The sequence below is a fragment of the Eubalaena glacialis genome, chromosome 18, assembly GCF_028564815.1.
Source record: "Eubalaena glacialis isolate mEubGla1 chromosome 18, mEubGla1.1.hap2.+ XY, whole genome shotgun sequence".
NCBI classification, from domain to species: Eukaryota; Metazoa; Chordata; class Mammalia; order Artiodactyla; family Balaenidae; genus Eubalaena; species Eubalaena glacialis.
This window is the reverse complement of record NC_083733.1, coordinates 59,336,947-59,357,109: the sequence shown is the minus strand read 5'-3', so window position 1 is coordinate 59,357,109 and position 20,163 is coordinate 59,336,947. Positions and strand designations below refer to the sequence as shown.

General features: G+C 42.1%; 1 protein-coding gene across 3 annotated transcripts in view; it reads left to right on the top strand.

Moving 5' to 3' along the window:
• The window catches only part of ZNF180 (zinc finger protein 180), a 23,792-nt gene extending 3,629 nt beyond the window's left edge, over positions 1 to 20,163 (top strand). The window contains exons 3-5 of one of the 3 annotated variants that reach the window (XM_061174305.1): positions 11,946 to 12,002; positions 16,671 to 16,797; positions 17,929 to 20,163. In XM_061174305.1, the coding sequence (XP_061030288.1) occupies positions 11,946 to 12,002; positions 16,671 to 16,797; positions 17,929 to 19,673 (1,929 nt within the window). In that variant the 3' untranslated portion in view covers positions 19,674 to 20,163. Of the gene's footprint in view, positions 1 to 11,927; positions 12,003 to 16,670; positions 16,798 to 17,928 lie in introns of all 3 variants that reach the window. The other 2 variants (XM_061174304.1, XM_061174306.1) reach the window with 2 other exon arrangements.

The following is a 20,163-nucleotide window of genomic DNA, read 5'->3' as shown; positions in this document are numbered from 1 at the left end:
TTCTAGTAAGACCATGAAATGGAATTCACTGTAGCCATTGATAGGATAAAAAGATATTTATGATCTACGTTAAGTAAATAGCATTTTGAAATGATTAAAAAAAGGACGTAGTTTGCGTGTGCATAGAAAATACGTTATATCAGTTAACAAAGATTATCTGTAAGTTACGTTCCCAGTGACTTTATGTTTTTATTTACTTATCTATACTTCTGTACAATGTATTTTAAGGTTAGGAAATTAATGATTTAAAGCATTTTCTTTGAGAACATTTCATTTCTTAAAGATGTTAAATTAGAATTTCACCTTTCCCTTCCTGGACAGTTCAATCCTGAAGCTGTTAGGTGGGGGAGAGCTAGGTAGGCGTCTGCAGTTGAGGGAGGGCTGCCTGATGTGGGGCGGCACAGCCTGATCAGGGTGACGAGGGCTTCCACGTGTGAGGGCCTCAGTGACCCAGTGAGGTGACGTAAGTGTCCACACGGAGGAGGAGTTCTGGTTTGGGGTGACAGGGTCAGAGCAGGTGAGAAGAGCACCCAGAGGGGGGATGCCCTGGTGTGGGCAGCCCAAGTGCAGCAACGGTGTCCACGCAAGGGGTGGTCCAGCTTAGGGTGTCCGAGCCAGAGCCGGGTGAGGCGGGCACCCGTGTTGGAGGTGGGGTGCATCCTGGTGTGGCGTATCACAGCCTGAGCAGGTTGAGGACATCCACACGTGAGGGTGACTCGACGTGGAGTTTCAGCTCAGGCAGGACGTTGAGGGCATCCACACGGAGTCCAAGGCCAAGTGACTCGAGAGTGAGTCCCTGAGAAGAGGCCACCTGGCCTGCAGAGTCAGAGCCCAGGCAGGGTGGCGAGGGCCCCTTGGCAGAGGCCAGCCCCGTGTGGGGCGGCAGAGCCCAGGTGGGCCGAGGAGAACCGTGTAGGAGAGGCAGTGGCTGTGGAAATGGGAGATGAGTTACTTACAGGAGTGTCAGTCAGATAAACAAATCAAATAAGGGTCATGGTGAAACCGCTAGGTGGCGTTTCACGGGGGCTTTTTGGAGCTCCAGTTCTTTATGTCTCGGCGCAGAAAGAATTCAGCGAGAGGCCAAGTAAGAGGTGAGGAGTGATTTATTAGAACAGGACGCTTGTGAGGCTTACAGGTGGGCAGGCAAGAGGGTGCCGTGCTCCCCAAATTTAGTAGGCTACAGTTTTATAATCAAAGGAAAAATGGGGAGGGGGAAAAGACCACCTTCTTCCTCATTCTTGAGTAGACCTCACGCTTCCATCATCAGTTCTTCCTCCATGTTGGGCAGGGGAGTTTTCTTGTCCCTACATGGTCAAGCTGGGACTGTCATGGCACAGTGGAAATGAGCAAACAGGCAGTAACGTATGCTAAAAAAACGGTAAATCATCTCAGGTTTTAGTATAATGCCACCTTTTCCTCATATTTTTGTTTTCAGTGCACACAGAGGAGCATGTGCTAGGCATCATTAACTCACTGAGCTCACTGGGCAGGATGTGGGTCTCATGCCACCATTGTGTTATTGTTTGGGGGCGTGTCTCATGCTTCTGTCGCATGGCTTTGTTGCTGAGCAAGCCCGCTTGGTTTTGTGGCTAAGCAAACATGCTTTCTTGAGTGATCATTAACTTACAGGAGTCTCCCATACTTCTTTCTTTACTTACAGTCCCCTAGTGGCATTAGCTATTTAATTACCTACTTTGTCCCTTTACTCTGTTCCTATTAATCAATGGGAGGCAGGGTTCTCGCCGTCAGCTGTGGAAAGAGAGGACTTTGGAATGAACTTGGTGGTGATCAGTGGAATTGGAGGTATTGGTGTGGCTTATGGTTTTCAGTATATGTAGATGTAGAAATACATACAGATGTTGTGTGCCTCTGTGTGTGTGTGTGTGTGTGTGTGTGTGTGTGTGTACACACAGATATACACGTATATTTTCCCTGTCTCTGTCCACTGTGAGGGCCTGAGAGCAGTGACATTCTGATACCAGTGTGCACCCCTGGTGTCCAGATCTCAACTTGTAAATATGCCACAGGTTTTATGAGTTTACTGTTGATGGATATTTAGTGTTCAGTTTTTTGCTGTTATAGACAGCACTGCTATAAAATGTTTTTGATTATATAAATGATTCCTTGTACACGTACACAAGAGTTTCAGAGAGAGCATTTAGGCAAATATAAATTTACATACATTTGCATTCACATCTTTATCAAAAGTACAGGTAAAATGAGTTTTGATGTGACCATTGGTATTGTACTTTAAGCTAGTAACTTCAAGTGTTTTCCGGGAATCTTAATGGTCCTTTCACCATCTTCTTCTATGCTATACAACTGAATTAGCAATCTACTCATTATGATTTTTACTTTCATCAAATACTTATTGATGGAGTAACCAATGTAAGGCCCTGTGTGAGGTGCTGGGGAGAAAGATGACTTAGTTCTCACAGACAGAAAGGCTACATAGATAGAAAAAGCAAAAATATTTTCCTTCTTGTATTAGTTATCTCTGGCTGCATCTCTCAAACTCAGCAGCTTAAAGCAGCCAACATTTTTTATCTCACACAGTATCTGAGGGTCAGGAATCTGGGAGCAGCTTATCGGGATGTTTCTGGCACTTGGGCTCCCTGATGAGGCTGCAGGAAGTTGTTGGCTGGGGCTGCTGCCTTTGGAAGGCTTGCCTGGGTAGGGGGTCCACTTGCAAGCTCACTCATGTGGCTGTTGGCGAAAGGCCTCAGTCCCACAGCACGTAGACCTCTCCGCAGGGCTGCTCACAACACAGCAGCTGGTTTCTCCCAGAGCAAATGATCTGAGAGAGATTAGAGAGAGAGAGAGGAAGGGAGGGAGGGGGAGCGGGAGCTTGCACGCTTAATTGCACACAACCAAGATGGAAGCCACCGTGTCTTTTATCATTTGATCTCAGAATGACACACCATCATTTCCTCTGTAGTCTGTTGGTCGCGCAGACCCACCCTGGTATCAGGTGGGCAAGGACTACATAAGGGTGTGAATACCAGGAGGCGCGGGGGTCCCTGGGGGCCACCTTGGAGGCTGGCTTCCACACTCCTCAACTCTGAATGGCCTCTAGCTCATTTTAATCATTATCAGAAGATGCACGGGTGCTTTGGGCCTGGAGATGGTAAGCAGAGCCCTGGCAGGGAGAGACAACCAGGGGGCCCAAGTCTTGGCTTTGAATGAGGGACACTCAAGAAGAGACTGTATTGGGACATCACCTGAGAGGTTTCGGTGACTTACATACCTGGAAGTAACTCGGCCTTGAGGCGACTCTAAACCCTGCCTGCCTTCAGGGGCTGAGACCAAAACGTCCTGCCAAGGTGGTGGTGGAACCTCGCCTGTTCCCTGTCAGTTTCAGCATCAGAGCCGGGCAGGTTGTTGATGAGTTGGTGACCCCGCACTGGAGGGTCTGTTCTGTCCATTTGAGGAAAGTTGAGAATTTTTCATAGATAATGGTGTGGGATGGGAGAGAGAATTTTCTTGTGCATGAGAACTAGTGAGACCCTCCGGTCAGGAGGATCTCTGAGAAAATCAGGCAGGGGAACCTTCAGCTTTTGGTTTGAGTAGGGGTTGCTTTTACTCCCTCTCAAATTAGTAATTAAGAAACTCTGTGCCCTCCAAATGGACCCTGTACATCACTTCCCTTGAGCTGAAATGTGAACTCTGCCCTGCATCTCCTGTGGGCGATAAGAGAAATTAACACACCAAGGAGGGAAATTCTCCTCCTGCCATGCCTATTAGAGTTAATATCCTGGACCTCCTCACAGATGGAGGAGTTTCCCAAATACAAAGCTTGGAGAATTGAGTTCAGTAATCATTCTGTGATTTGACTGGAAGCTTTGTTTTTTTCCCCCAAGAAGCACCGCCCGCCCCCTGAGTTAGGTATGTTTGGTCAACTCTGTTTACAGGAGAGAGAGTAGCAAATAGTCCTAGGACTGATTTGAGCAAGGGTTCACTGTGAAGGGGACAGGCCACTCCATGAGGGCTCTGCTTGTCTCTCTTCCTCGGCCCTGGGTCACACATGGTTCCACTCATGTTGCAGAGAGAACAGTTATTTTTTGCCTGTAACTCTTCTCCACGTGGAAGTCAACATGCTAATTCCTATTCCAGTTCTGTAAAGTACACAAAGAAAAAGGAAACCATTCCTTCATTACATGGAGAGGTGATTGTTGAACAAAAGGGATACTTTTAAAAATGCTCCAGAAGGACATTACGCTAAGTGAAATAAGCCAGACACAGAAAGGCGAATACTGCATGATCTCACTTACGTGCGGAACCTAGAAGAGTCCAACTCGCAAAAGCAGAGAGTACAATGGTGGTTGCCAGGCAGTGGGGGAAATGGGAAGATGTTGGTTAGATGTTGCAAAGGGTCAGTTATGTGGGATGAGTAAGTCCTGGGGAATCTAATGTACAGCATGGTGACTAAAGTTAACAATATTGTATTGTGTCCTTGAAATTTGCTGAGAGTTGATCTTAAGTGTTCTGACCATATGAAAAAAATCGTAACTATGTACAATTTTTATTTGTCAAGTATACCTCAGTAAAGTTGTAGAATAAAATAAATTGTAAATAGTGAAAAAGAATAAAAATAAAAATGCTCCAGAGCACACAGAAGTGGGGGTAAAGGCTTTTCATTCCAGTTATATATCCAAAACCGTGCACTTATCTCTAGCCTTGTCACATTCAGACAACTCACACTGTGCTCCTGGTCAGTACTGAGGAGAATACAAAGGTGAAAAATATACAGTTCTTTACAGTTTAGGATTCGTGACCCAGGTATATAGACATGGAAGTAATTCGAGGAGAATGATTTTACTGGTACAGTTAGGGTCCAATAAAAACAGCTAAGAAACTAAGGGAAGAAGAGACAAGACTTTGTGCTATCTGGGAACGCTTCATAGAAGAGGTGGCATTTGCTCCGGAGCTTGAATGATCAGACTTTGAGCGATGGGGCCATGGAAAGGGGAGGAGTTCACATCAGGCAATCAGTGTTTGGACCATCTCTGGTGAACTCTGTGGACTTCAATGAGTTTATGAAACTTTATTACCATTTATTTCTGTGTGGGTAAAATGGGCATGTCACTCCCTTCTTCAAAAGAGTTTAGATAATTGTGTGAGATAGTCTGTGTTGAAGTACTCTGTGTGTTGTTAAACACACTAGCAAATGATAGGTATTATCTGAAGGAAACCGCAGGAGCTAAGATGTAAATACAGGAGACATTCCTAAAATGGTTGGTAATCCGAAGTGGATAGAAGGAGTGGGTGGGTGTAGGGGTGTGTGTGTGTGTGTGTGTGTGTGTGTGTATGTGTTCACATACTTTTGTGACAAGACGGTTGTTATGTTTTGTTTCTTTGGCCGCGCTGTGCGGCACGCAGGATCCTAGTTCCCCGACCAGGGATCGAACCCAGGCCTCCTGCATTGGGAGCATTGGAGTCTTAACCACTGGACTGCCAGCGAAGTCCCGACAACATGGTTTTTGAGCATTTAGTTTGAGAGAGTAAGTTGGGGGTAGGTTCTGGAGGCTGATGCTTTGAATTTTCTGAGAAGAAAGGGCACCCAACAGAGGTTTCTTCTAACCAGAGGAGGGACTTGAACTCAGCAAAGACTTGGTGCCTTTGGGGACCAAAAGACAATGTGAAGGCTCAGGTAGCACATTCAAAACAAGCACAATAGTGGTTGTTTTACTGTCAACACACGTTTATGAAGTGCCTACTATGTGTCAGTACAGTCGGTCCTCCATATTCTAGGGTTCTGCAGATTCAACCAACCCGGGATCAAAAAAAATTTATTTTTAATTCCAAAAAGTTCCAAAAAACAAAACTTGAATTTGCTGCTTGCCTGGCAACTCTTTCCATCACATTTGCATGGCACTTACATAGCACTGACATTGAATGGGGTATTATAAGTAATCTAGAGATGATTTAAAGTAGACGGGAGGTTGTATGTTGGTTATATGCAAGTACTGTGCCATTTTTATACAAGGGACTTGAGCATCAGTGGATTTTGGTATCAGTGGGGGTCCTGGAACCACCCCCACCCCCCCCGAGGACACTGAGTGATGACTGTACTGATTGAAGCACAATGAAGCCATGGTAAACAGGAGAGAGGAGAGCTCAGCTCTTATGGAACCCACTCTAGTGGAAGTTGGATTTTTTAAAAAAGGTATAAATATACGTGTGATGCAAAGAAATGAAAGCAAAGTGGCGGAATTGACTGCTGGGCTGGTGGCAGGGAAGGACATTTGGTGCAGAGATGACCGTGAGCAGAAGTGATCTCCCTTTTGTTTTCCTTGTGAAAACTTTTAAATCAAAAGATGTTGAAAACAGTTTTGATCAAAGAGAAGGTGCGTCCATATTCCCCAAGTAAAATTGTCTTAGCAGTTGTGGCAGATAAGGAGCATTTTGGGGTTTTGTCTTTACTAGTACCTCCTGAGTTAGAAACATGAAGTTTTTCAGTTCTTGGCATTGTTTCTTAACTGGTCTTAAATGTTAAAAACAAACAAAAATCGTGAAAGATTATGTAATAATTTAAAATACAGTCCAGTGTTTCTAGGTTTTCTTTTCTTGAGAAACTTCTCATTTCCCAGGTAGTTTTAGATTATAGGATGAGTTAACTTCTGGCCTTTAAGTTGTTAGAATTCAATGTCTGCCACTTTTGTAGCAAGAAAAGACACCTTTGGTGTTGTCACACATTAAGAATGTGATTTCTCTTAGTAGCCAAGTTTCCATGATATCTGAGTCCGTTAGCAGTTTGGGGTCAAAACTTGGGGCTCCTTGGGGCCATCTGTAGTTTTGTTGTTGTTATTTTAGCCTTGTGAGTTAGAGTTGTATGTTTTTGTTCCTTGGCCTTTGGAGCTATTTTGTAATGCCCAGGCAGCCATGTTAAGGCAGTTTAACCATCCTGGCATTTGTACTCAACAGTAATGCAGGCAATTGGCGGTTAAGCTTTCACATTGGGCCACCTTTACATTGCGACAACTCCAGTTCATTAAATACTCAGCGTTACCCTCAGTGCCTGCCCAGGAATTATAGAGAGGTGTTTTTAGGCTTGGAGAAATCCTTTTCTGACTTTAAGCTAGCCACTTTTCATGACCCTTCCCAATGCAATGGTGAAATTTTATCTAGGTTGATAAGGGAGGGAAGTTGGCACACCTGTGAAAAGTACAGTAGTTTATCTCCTTTTAGTTTATGATTGAGACTGAATGATAACTGAGTTATAATCAAGAATCAACAGTAAAATCATCCCTCGGTATCCGAGAGGGATTGGTTCCGGGAGTCCCCATGTATACCAACATCCTCGGATGCTCCAGTCCCGTAGTTGGCCCTCCACATCTGTGGTTACACATTCATGGATTCAACCAACCAAGGGTTGGGTGGTACTGTTCGTACTTATTGAAAGAAATTCACATATAAGTGGACCTGGGCAGTTCAAACCCATGTTGTTCACGGGTCAACTGTACTTATTTCTCAGTGTTTGAAGATTTAAGAAGGAACAAAGTACACAGGCATACGCTGGGGATACTGCGGGTTCGGTTCCAGACCACCGCAGTAAAGTGAATATCGAAATAAAGCGAGTCATGTGAATTTTTTGGTTTCTCAGTGCATATAAAAGTTATGTTTACACTATACTGTTGTCTCTTAAGTGTGCCAGAGCATTATGTCTAAAAAATGTACATACCTTAATTTAAAAATACCTACTGCTAAAAAACTGCTAACCATCATCTGAGCCTTCAACAAGTCATACTCTTGTTGCTGCTGGAGAGTCCTGCCTCACTGCTGGTGGCTGCTGACTGATCAGGGTGGTGGGCGCTGAAGGTTCAGGGAGCTGTGGCAATTTTTTAAAATAAGACAACGATGAAGTTTGCCTCATCCATTGACTCTTTCTCTCTCGAACAATATTTCCGTAGCATAGAGTGCTGTTTCGTAGCATTCACCCACAGTAGAACTTCCTTCACAACTGGAGTCAATCCTGTCAAACCCCGCTGCTGCTTTATCAGCTACGTTTATGTCATATTCTAAATCCTTTGTTGTCATTTCAGCACTCTTCTCAGCATCTTCACCAGGAATAGATTCCAGCTCCGGAAGCCACTGCCTCTGCTCGTCCATAAGAAACAACTCATTCATTAAAGTTTTTCCATGCGATTGCAGCAATGCAGTCACGTCTTCCGGCTCCACTTCTAATTCTAGTTCTCTTGCTGTTTTCACTTCATCTGCGGTTACTTCTTCCACTGAAATCTTGAACCCCTCAAAGTCATCCATGAGGGTTAGAATCAGCTTCATCCAAACTCCTGTTAATGTTGGTATTTTGACCTCTTCCCATGAATCACGAATGTTCTTAATGGCATCTTGAATGGTGAATCCTTCCCAGGAGGTTTTCAATTGACTTTCTCCAGATCCACCAGAGGAATCCCTGTCTGTGGCAGCTATAACCTTATGAAATGCATTTCTCAAATAATAAGACTTGACAGTTGAAATGTTTCCTTGCTTCATGGGCTGCAGAATGGATGTGGTGCTAGCAGGCATCAAAACGTTAATCTCATTGTACCTCTCCATCAGAGCTCTCAGGTGAGCAGTAATATTTTGAAAAGAACCTTTTCTTCTGAGCAATAGGTCTCAACAGCGGGCTTAAAATATTTGGTAAACCATGTTGTAAACAGATGTGCGGTCATCCAAGCTTTATTTTTCCATTTATAGAGCACAAGTAGAGTAGATTTAACATAATTCTTAAGGGCCCTACGATTTTCAGAATGGTAAATGAGCATTGGCTTTAACTTAGTCACCAGCTGCATTAGCCCCTAACCAGAGAGTCAGCCTGTCCTTTGAAGCTTTGAAGCCAGGCGTTGACTTCTCCTCTCTAGCTATGAAAGTCCTCGATGGCATCTTCTTCCAACCTAAGGCTGTTTTGTCTACATTGAAAATTTCTTGTTTAGTGTATCCTCCTTCATTCATTACTTAGCTTGATCTTCTGGATAATTTGCTGCATCTTCTCCATCAGCACTTGCTGCTTCACTTTGCACTTTTATGTTACGGAGGCGGCTTCTTTCCTTAAACCTCAGGAACCAACCTCTGCTAGCTTCAAACTTCTTTTCTGCAGCTTCCTCACCTCTCTCAGCCTTCATAGAATTGAAGGGTTAGGACCTTGCTCTGGATTAGGCTTTGGCTTCAGGGAATGTTGTGGTTTGATCTTCTGTCCAGTTCACTCACACTTTCTCCATATCAGCAATAAAACTTTTTCTTGTCATTCGTGTGTTCACTGGAGTAGCACTTTTCATTTCCTTCAAGAACTTTTCCTTTGCATTCACACCTTGGCTGACTGTTTGGCACAAGAGGCCTAGCTTTCAGCCTCTCTCAGCTTTCGACATGCCTTCCTCACTAAGCTTAATTCTTTCTAGCTTTTGATTTAAAGTGAGAGACGTATGACTTTTCCTTTCACTTGACCACTTAGAGGCCATTGTAGGGTTATTAACTGGACTAATAAAATATTGTTGTGTCTCAGGGAATAAGGAGTCCTGGGGAGAGGGAGAGAGATGGAGGAAGGGCCGGTCAGTGGAGCAGTCAGAATATACACAACATTTATGGGTTAAATTTGCCCTCTTATTTGAACACAGTTTGTGACACCTCAAAACAATTACAATAGTAACATCAAAGATCACTGATCACAGATCACCATGACAAATATAATAATAATGCAAAAGTTTGAAATATTTTGAGAATTAGCAAACTGTGACGCATAGACATGAAGTGGGCAAATGCTATTGGGAACATGGCACCAATAGACTTGCTTGATGTAGGGTTGCCACAAACCTTCGATTTGTAAAATGCATATCTGTGAAGCACAGTAAAGTGCAATAAAATGAGATATGCCAGGGGAATTCCCTGGTAGTCCAGTGGTTAGGACTGTACCTTCACTGCTGAGGGCGTGGGTTCAATCCCTGGTTGGGGAACTAAGATCCTGCAAGCCGTGGCGAGGCCAAAAAAAATAGGTATGCCTGTCCTTGAACAGAGTGTCATTTGACAGGATGAGTCACTGTACTCGGTAGTAAAAACTTCAGGAAGCCACAAAGGAATTATCTTGTTTCAGAGTGATTTTTTTCAAGAGGGAAACATTTTTTGCTGTTTGGTAAATATTGAATTAAGGAAAAGAAATGTCATTAAAAAATGGATACCATGTTGAAACACAGACTGTGAACCTGCACCTCAATTCTGCTTTTCCAAAATATAACTGCTTTGAATGCTTTTGAGACTGTCCTTCTGGACTTTTCTGGGCATGTTTATAATTTATAAAAATTTATTCATGGTCTATATACAGTTCTTAATTTTTTCTCTCCACAATATATTATAGACATCTTTCTGTCCTTTATATGCATCAATCCATGCAAATCTATCTTTTCTTCTCTTGGCTGCTAAATAATATTCAGTTATCTGGATGAAGCATAATTTATTTAACCAGGCACTTACTGATGGACACTTAATCCCCCCTCCCATTTTTGCTATGATAATGTAACTCTTTAATGAGATTTCTTGTACATACATCTAAGTGTTCTTTCTTTCCTTCTTTCTCTCTTTCTTTCTTTTCTTTCTCTCTTTCCTTCCTTCCTTCCTTCCTTCTGCATGGCTTGCAGGATCTTAGTTCCCCGACCCGGGATTGAATCTGGGCCAGGGCAGTGAAAGCGCTGAGTGCTAACCACTGGACCACCAGGGAAGTCCCTAAGGGAATACTATCAAGAAGACTTACTGGATATTACATTTTTAAAATATTGCCATTAAAAAAACAAAAATAACAGCAAAGAGTATATGTAAAAAACAGATGAAATCTGGATAAAGTCGGTACCTGAGTTAAAAATGTTGAACTGATATCAGTTTCCTGGTTTTGACAATGCACTGTGGTTATGTGTGATAGTATCATTGGGAGAAACTGGGTGAAGGGTACACAGGAACTCTCTCTGTTCTGTTTTTGTAAATTCTTGTGAGTTTTAAACTATTTCAAAATAAAATGTTATTTTAAGAAATATATTGCCAATCCAGGGAGGTTGTATCAACTTAAACTTCCACTAGGAGTATATGAAGCTCTTGACCCGTGGGCCACCAGGGCAGGAGTCATTAGCAGCAGGCCGAAGAAACAGTCCATGTGGTTGGCATATTGGTTACATACAGGGGTTTGAGCAAATAAATAAATATAAATAGGATAATGGGACCCAGAGAAGGAAGGTACAAATATAGAAAGTGGGAAGGCTAGAATAAAATGTGTTGTTGAATTGTAATTGGAATTATTGGTGTGAATTTAATGGTCTCTAATGTATAGAGGTGTCATAGAAATAGAGATGTGATTTTATCTGATTGAAAGAGATGAGCATCTTTTTGTATATTCACTGGCCATTTTATTTCTTCATAGTTGAGTTGCATGTGCATTTTCCTTTGTCTATTTTTCTTTCTTTCTGATTTGGAGGAAATCTTAACAACATAGATTCTTATTGGTGGTGCCTTTATCGGTGGAACTTTTTGCCAAACATTTTATGAAGTTAATTTGTTGATCTTTGTCTTTATCATTCTTTGGTCTTGCTGTATTACGTGTTATTTCCTTACAATTCCGTGATTCAGGAATTCAGGCAGGGCCCAGCTGGACAGTTCTTTTCTTCTGCATCGTGTCTGGGGTCACTCAGCTCCGTTCAGCTGGTAGCTGGGCTGGTCTGGAAGATGCACAAAGACATCATGCTGGGTCTGATGCCTCTTGCTCCTCCAGATGTCCCCTCTCTCTCTCCACCTGCCCAGCTTGAGCTTACCAGTGGGAAGGAGCAGAAGTTTGGTAGGTGGGATGTGTTAAAACAGATGGTCTGTCAAATCCTAGCCAACTCACAGTGGGAGTTTTGAGCCATGACTTAGCTCCCTGATTATTTTCCTTTTTCTCATCTGCTTTGCCTTCTCAGGACTGTCTCCTTTCTCAGGAGATTATCATCAAGGTCGAGAGAGATGATGCTGGGTCACTGGCCGTTGCATCCCAGGTGAGTTGGACAGGGCCTCTGTCTTCACCTTGAGAAATGTACATGGCTGGTGGGTGGCAGAAGCCACATTGAAGTGAGCTGGGAAGTGAGTAGAAAATGGGGAAATAGAGATTAGAGTGGGCAACTTTTTACAAAAAGTTGGTTATCTATGAAAGATTGAAGAGAGTGATAACTGCAAGGAAATCGAGGTTAAGCGTTGTTGTCTTTTATCCCCTAAAGGTTTGAAAGGATTTGGCTCGGTTTAAATGGTTCCAAGAAAGAGTAAGTGGAGGAAAAGAAGTTAACGGTCAGGAGAGAGAGGAGATAAAACTATAAAGCGGAACTCACAGATACAGAGAACAAACTAGTGGTTACCAGTGTAGGGGGGTGCAGTAGAGGGGTGGGGGAGTGAGAGGTACAAAGTATTGGGAGTAAGATAGGCTCAAGGATATATTCTACAACGCGGGGAATAGAGCCAATATGTTGTAATAACTGTAAATGGAAAGTAACCTTCCAAAATTGTATAAAAATTAAAAATAATAATTTAAAAAAGAAGACAAAAGCGATAAAGCAGAGTCCTTGATTAGTGCCAGGGGAATTAATGCAGAGCATATGTGAATGCATTGATTCTATTAGAGGAAGAAGGGCTCATATAAGAAAAATGAGGTTGAGGGAATTATCTGAAGGCTTGTGTTTTTCTCTGTGAACAGTCAGGTGAAATTATCTGTTGAGCATGTGGGTGGGACGTGGAATGGAGAGATGTTTGACTAGAGTAGAGAAGGCTTAAAATAGTAATTTGGATTATGAGAGACAGGCTGCTCCAGGAGGTATAATAGGGTTGCTGGTCAGTCCAAAAGGCTCATTCTGAGATAGTGACTGTTTTTTAAATTTATTTATTTATCTATTTATTGGCCGTGCCACACAGCTTGTGGGATCTTAGTTCCCCAACCAAGGATTGAACCCGGAGCCTCGGCAGTGAAAGCACAGAGGGATTCCCGATAGTGACTGTTAATAATACTCTATCCAGCTGCTTTTGTGGTTTTCTTTCCCTGTGGCGTTCCGTAACCTACTTTCCATGGAGAGCAGATTTAACATTCAGGTTTGTTTAGTTTTTGTAGCCAGGTATATTCAGTGGAAGCCCCATAGTTCAGGGTAATATTTGAAAGAGAATTTTTGAATATATCAAATAAAAAGATTAAGGTGAGTGATCCATAGGCTCTCACCTGAATAATGAAGATGGGAAAGATAAAAGAGGATGCTAAACAGAAAGGAAAAGACTACAAACTGGAGGATAGTGATAGTAGATATTTTAGTAAAGGCCCCAAACCAGCAGAGAATGAGAGGAGTAAAGGGAGTGATTAAGCAAGTAAAGTGGAGAATTCTGATGTTGTGATGAAAGAGTGAGCACTTCTGGGTGTGCGACTTGAGAGGTGGAGTACTTTATGGTGATTTCAAGATCTGAGAGTTGGGCTGGCCATATGAGTTGATGACTGAGAACATAGTCTGTGATGTTAGGGAAACTTGAGGTTGCATCCCAGTCACTAACCTTAGGCCTACGTGTTAATTTCTCTGACCTTCTAGCTCTTCATCTGAAAAATGGTGCCGCTAATGGTATTTTCTCACGGGGCCTCGTGAGAATTGAGTGAGCGATAATTTATGCAACATGCTTATTAGCACACTGCCTGACACCACACAGTAAGTGCTTCATTAAAGTCAGTTATTTTTATATTATTACCAGAGGACTCTACACGTGGATGCTATAGACTGCGCAAGACGAGACAGTACAAGTTCTTGAATTGGAGGATAAATCCTAGGTATTACAAATCTTCAGTGGTTGGGGGCGTGGGTGGTGTTCAAGAAGTTGGTACAACAAAGCTCCAAGAAGTGAGGTAAATGGCATGAGTTTCAGGGTAACTGGGAGGACACACACCCTCCTCCCCCTCTGTTGCTGAGACCCCTGGGATGGGAGAGCACGACCACCCTGAGCCTGTGAGGACTGCAGAGGAGGGAGTCCTTAGGGGGGAAGTGTAGGTTTCTATTAACACAGGTATGTAGAGAGAATATTTGGTGAAGATGTAGGATTTCTTTCTTTTTTTTTTTTTTTTTTGCTGTGTTGGGTCTTCGTTGCTGCATGTGGGCTCTCTGTAGTTGCGGTGTGTGGGCTTCTCATTGAGGTGGCTTCTATTGTTGTGGAGCATGGGCTCTAGGCGCGCGGGCTTCAGTAGTTCCAGCGCGTGGGCCCTAGAGCATATGGGCTTCAGTAGTTGTGGCGCATAGGCTCAGTAGTTGTGGCTCATGAGCTCTAGAGAGCAGGCTCAGTAGTTGTGGCACACGGGGTTAGTTGCTCCACGGCATGTGGGATCTTCCCGGACCAGGGCTCGAACCCGTGTCCCCTGCATTGGCAGGCAGATTCTTAACCACTGCACCACCAGGGGAATTCCGGATTTCATTATTATAGGAGAAGAGTTCCCAAGGGCACAGTTGAAGGGTTTGGGAAGAAATTTTGAGGACTGGGGAGTAGGGGACAGGTGAGAGGAAGAATAGAATAAGAGGGGATAGAAGTCCAGAAACAGCCAGTACCCATACACTGAAGGACCTTTTCAAATGGGTATGTGATGGGCCTTGTGAGATTCAGGTGAGAGGAGAGGATTTCCATCAGAATTTGAACCAGGATTATTTTGATATATTACAGAGTCTACTGATATACTATTGATTCACTTACTGAAATAATTTACCAAATATGTAATTAGTCTATACTATACACCAACACTGTACTAAGCTCTGGAGTTACTGCTCTCATGGATTACAGCCTAGTGACAAAGATGACCATTATGCAAATGATAAGAAAGCGTGGTGAGTCTTATGATAGAAATTACTGGAACTTTGAGAACATATAGCCTGGGGTGCAGTGGGGAGTGCTAATCTAGTCTAGTATTATTTATTTAACATTTGAAGAAGTTTGATATTAAAGGGACCTACATTAAACAGTGAAGGGGAGTGTTTATTAAAAGGAAGCATGATTGGAGGTTGAAAAACAGTACCTGTAGATCCATGTTCAGCACAGGGGGCAGTTTGCAAGTGGTATTTCTTTTCCTTTTTTTTTTTTTTTTTAAGTATTAGATCAATGTTTTATTAAGATCTTAAAAAAAATATGACCTGAAAGAATAACATATATTTGTAGGTTCTTCTGGCTGAACTTTCTATTTCTTTAAACTGCTGCTTAAAAATATTTACATAATTGTTATTACCTATAAGCAACATTGTGGTTCTGATTATTTTCTTTGACTCAGTTCATCCTTGTAAGATCTTCAATCCTGAAGAAATGGCACAAAATGAGTAATGAGAAATAACAAATGATATTTCTGAATTCCATTTTGGGGTAACTGTGCAAACCTTTGAGATTTTAGTGAAATTTATGGGCCACAACTTAGAAAAAGGTACAGCAGCATTTTGCATGGAGTTTCATGGGATTCAGGGACTTCGTGTCCTATGCATGAACCACAGCTTAAGAACACCCCATCTATTTAAAAAGCCTTGGCAAGTGGCATTCGACTTCTGTGGTTTTTGCTGCCTTTGGGTAAGGACAGATCACCTCCAGCACTTTTTTGGAACAAAATTCCTGCCCAAAAGTCTTAAAAGGAGGTTTTTTCCTGCTTAGAGGAGGCAGTCCAAGAGACCCCCTTTACATGGCAGTAATGACAGGCCCTATGGTGCAGCTCATAGTGTGGACAAAATAGAAATGTTTTCTGAAGACTTAAGAGTTCAGGATAAAGGTCTCATTGGCTGTCACTTATTTTTTGAGGCTTCTCAAACCAAATCATCCTGATAATAATTCCCAGCCTTTGTTTTTTTGGGTAAACTCTGGTAATGGCTTTTCATATATCATTACAATTAATTCACTCAACAGCACAATGAATTGGGTATCATTAAGCCTAATAACTAGAAATGGAATAAACTCACCATTAATAGACAGATGATCAGATTAGATATATATTTTTTTAAAAATTCAGACATAGGCTCTTAATAGATGAGAAAACCCACGTCTCTTTTCCATATCCAGTGCTCTTAACCTGTACATACTGCCTTTCATTAAGGCCCACATTTCATTTTCTGTCTCAGGCATCAGTAAAGCCTGTGTGCCAAATCTGGCCCATCACCTGTTTTTTGAAAATAAAGTTTTATTGTAATACAGCCACATCCATTTGTTCATATATTTTCTGTTGGCTGCTTTCTCGCTATAGCAGGAGAGCTGAGTAGTTGTAATAGAGACCGTATGGCTTGCCAAGCCTAAAATATTTGCTCTCTGACCTTTGAGAGAAAAAGTTTGCTGACCCTGTTCTGTTAGTTTCTCGGGAATTTGGAGGGAATTCCTAAGTAGGAATTCTATATTCACCAATGCAAAAATCAGAATAAGCATTTTCTTTAAGGTCAACAAGACAGAAAACAGTTTATGTCATTTCCTATCTGGTGTTCCTCTTTGGGGTTATATAAACAGGTCCAGCATCCAAAACCCAAAGGGGCTCACCTTGAAGGTACCTGTATCCCTTGACTAGAATCCTTTGAACGTTGATCATATCAAGACAATTTCCAGGCCATCAGGTTTTCTTTCTTCCACCTGTCAAACTTTTCCTCTGTGAACATTGGAAGGAAGTGATACCCAACTGAGCAGGAATGTGTGTCCTGTTTTAGGAAGGAGTGAACTTCCAAAGAGTGACTGTGGACTTCACTCAGGAGGAAGAAGGCACTTTGAACCCTGCCTGGAGGACCCTGGACAGAGATGTGATCCTGGAGAACCACAGGCACCTAGTCTCTTGGGGTAAGAGTACAGTCCCCTTTAATGAAGTCTATATATTGAAATGATTTCACAAGAGCTAGGGAATTCAGAGGCCAGAATGATTTTGACCACACATAGATTGCATTTGTGCCTTTTATTCCCCAGTGAAGATTTAGTTTTAATTTGTAGGGTAGCAAAGGTACAGATTCTTGGGTTTGAGCTCATGCAGTCTTCTTGACTCCTAAAGGCCAAGGACTGGGACCAAATTCTGAAGTGATTTTCTTTTGTCCCCAGCCCAAATACCCAAAGTCCTATATCTTTCCCTATCAGCTGTTCAAACCAGATGCAGTCTCCTAGTTGGAACAAGGGGATAAGTATAAAAAGAGTTTCTCAACACGCATATCCAGGTGAGAAACAGACATTTAGCAGTCATTACAGGTATAGAAGATTTGTTTGAAAAATTCCCATAGGGCATGCTGCATATTTCTCCATCTCCCACACCTGGTGGACTATATACATCACCACTTTTTCCAAGTGTACTTTCTATTGCCTGGCCTAATAGCCACCAAGGCTTCTGTTTATGAGCTAATCTTCATCCTCTCTCACTTGGAACTAAAGGAGTTCATGGGGCCATATTAGCCCCTAAGGCATTTAGGGAACCTGGGATTACAGTGCCCCCATTATTTTTTCCTGGTTCACAAAGTAGTTTGACCTTGTCTTACTAACACAGACTGTGCTAGCAAGTTTCATGCCTCCAGAAATTCCTAGAAATGTAGACACTAATTTCTATTCCAGTGAACATATATCTAGCACTAAAGAAGGTAGCAAGGACTCTCTATTTTTTTGCTAAGGATTGCAAAATTGTTTTGCAATTCTGTAGATTCTGCATAGGGGATCTTATTTTGGAATATGGAGATATTTGACATCTAAAGTCTTTTTATTCAGCAACACTAAGATTGAAATAGTTTTATATTAATGCCTTGTTACGCTATTGGACTATGGTAGTTCTCTGCTTACTGCTTCATCCCATCCTTTTGCTTTCTCAATTCATGTTATAGATCCATAGCTGAAAACAAATCCACATATAATTGCATACTTTCTTATCAGCTTTTATTCCCCTATTCCAGCTCTAACATTTTTTTGGCTAGGGTGTTTTATTTTGCTTCCTTCCAGACTCGGCAACTGCACTTGGAAGAAGAGAATCAACATCAAAGCAGAGCATTTTTGGTGATGAAGCATCCCACAGAGTGAAGATAGAAAGGTTGACAAGAGATGATCCTTGGTTATCTTCATGTGAAGAAGTTCAGGATTGTAAGGAGCTGTTGGAGAAGCAACAGGAAAAACAAGAGAGACTTTTGAAGGAAGTGACATTCACTCACAGAAGAGCTGTTAGTCATGAGAGAGCCTGCAAAAGTGATGACCTTGAGGAGAAGCGTGGTCTGAATTCCAGTCTTCTTTCACCACAGGTGATACCCATAAGAAACCATTTTCATAAACATGCTTCACATGTTAAAAAATTGCATTATAATTCTATGGTAAACACTCATCAGATGATTAATGATAGTGAGAAACTCTGTGAAAATAAAGAATGTGGAAACCTCCCCCAAAGCATTCATTTTATTCAGTTTACAAAAACTCAAACAGAAGATAAATCCTATGGATTTAGTGACAGTATTCAACATTTTAGCCGTGATAAACCCCTAAATCTACATGAGAAAATACACGCACAAGGAAGATCCTTTGATTTTAAGGAATGTGGGCAAGTTCTGAACCACAGTATATCCCATAATGAACAACAGAGAATCTCTGTTGAAGAGAGTCAGTATAAATGTAATAAAACCTCCCAGAGTTCATCCCTTGCTCAAAACATGAGAAATCACTCTGAAGAGAAACCCTTTGAATGTAATCAGTGTGGGAAATCCTTCAGCTGGAGCTCTCATCTTGTTGCACATCAGAGAACTCACACAGGGGAGAAACCTTATGAATGTAACGAATGTGGGAAATCATTCAGCCGCAGCTCTCACCTCGTTTCCCATCAGAGAACTCACACTGGAGAGAAACCTTATAGATGTAATCAGTGTGGGAAATCCTTTAGCCAGAGCTATGTCCTTGTCGTGCATCAGAGAACTCATACTGGAGAGAAGCCTTATGAATGCAGTCAGTGTGGAAAGTCATTCAGGCAGAGCTACAAACTTATTGCACATCAAAGAACTCATACTGGAGAGAAGCCCTACGAATGTAATCAATGTGGGAAATCATTTATCCAGAGCTATAAGCTTATTGCCCATCAAAGAATTCATACTGGAGAAAAGCCCTATGAATGCAATCAATGTGGGAAGTCCTTTAGTCAAAGTTACAAACTTGTCGCACATCAGAGGAGTCACACAGGAGAAAAACCCTTTGAATGTAATCAGTGTGGAAAATCTTTCAGCTGGAGTTCTCAACTTGTTGCACACCAAAGAACTCATACTGGAGAGAAACCCTACGAGTGTAATGAGTGTGGGAAATCTTTCAACCGCAGTTCTCACCTTGTTATGCATCAGAGAACTCATACTGGAGAAAAACCCTATGAATGTAATCAATGTGGGAAGTCCTTCAGCCAGAGTTATGTTCTTGTTGTACATCAGAGAACTCATACTGGAGAAAAGCCCTATGAGTGCAGTCAGTGTGGGAAATCTTTCAGGCAGAGTTCATGCCTTACTCAACATCAGAGAACTCATACTGGAGAGAAACCCTATGAATGTAATCAATGTGGAAAAACATTCAGCTTGAGTGCTCGACTTATTGTACATCAAAGAACTCATACTGGAGAGAAACCCTTTACATGTAATCAGTGTGGGAAAGCTTTCATTAATAGTTCTAAACTTATTAGGCATCAGGCAACTCATACTGAAGAGAAACCCTATGAATGTAACTAGTTTGGAAATCTTTCAGCCAGAGTATATCCCTCCCACCCTCCCTCCTTCTCTCCCTTCCTCCCTCCTTCCCTTCCTCCCTCCCTTCAGCCCCTCACTTCCTCCTTCCCTCCTTCCATTCCTCCAGGATTACATGTATTGGAAAGAACTACCATGAAAACAATGTGCGTGGAAAAAGCTTTCAGTTAGCTCTCTGTTATTGTGTATCTGGAAATTTGTTCTGGGGAAGAAATAGAGAAAAACTGTGAATCACATATTTTACTTAGCAATTCCATGTTAAAAAATCAAACTTGGCCCTAATAACACATTCCCACAAAAGTAATAACTATTGGCACTTTTCCTTGCAGAAAGCACTTCGACCTGAGTTTGAGAGAATTATCATTAAATGGGCAATATGCTGTGGAGTGATTGCCAGTGAGGTGGACCTCTTTTCCAATAAAGAATAAATGAGAATGCTAATACCGGTGGGCTTGTTGTTGAGAAGGTTGGGAAA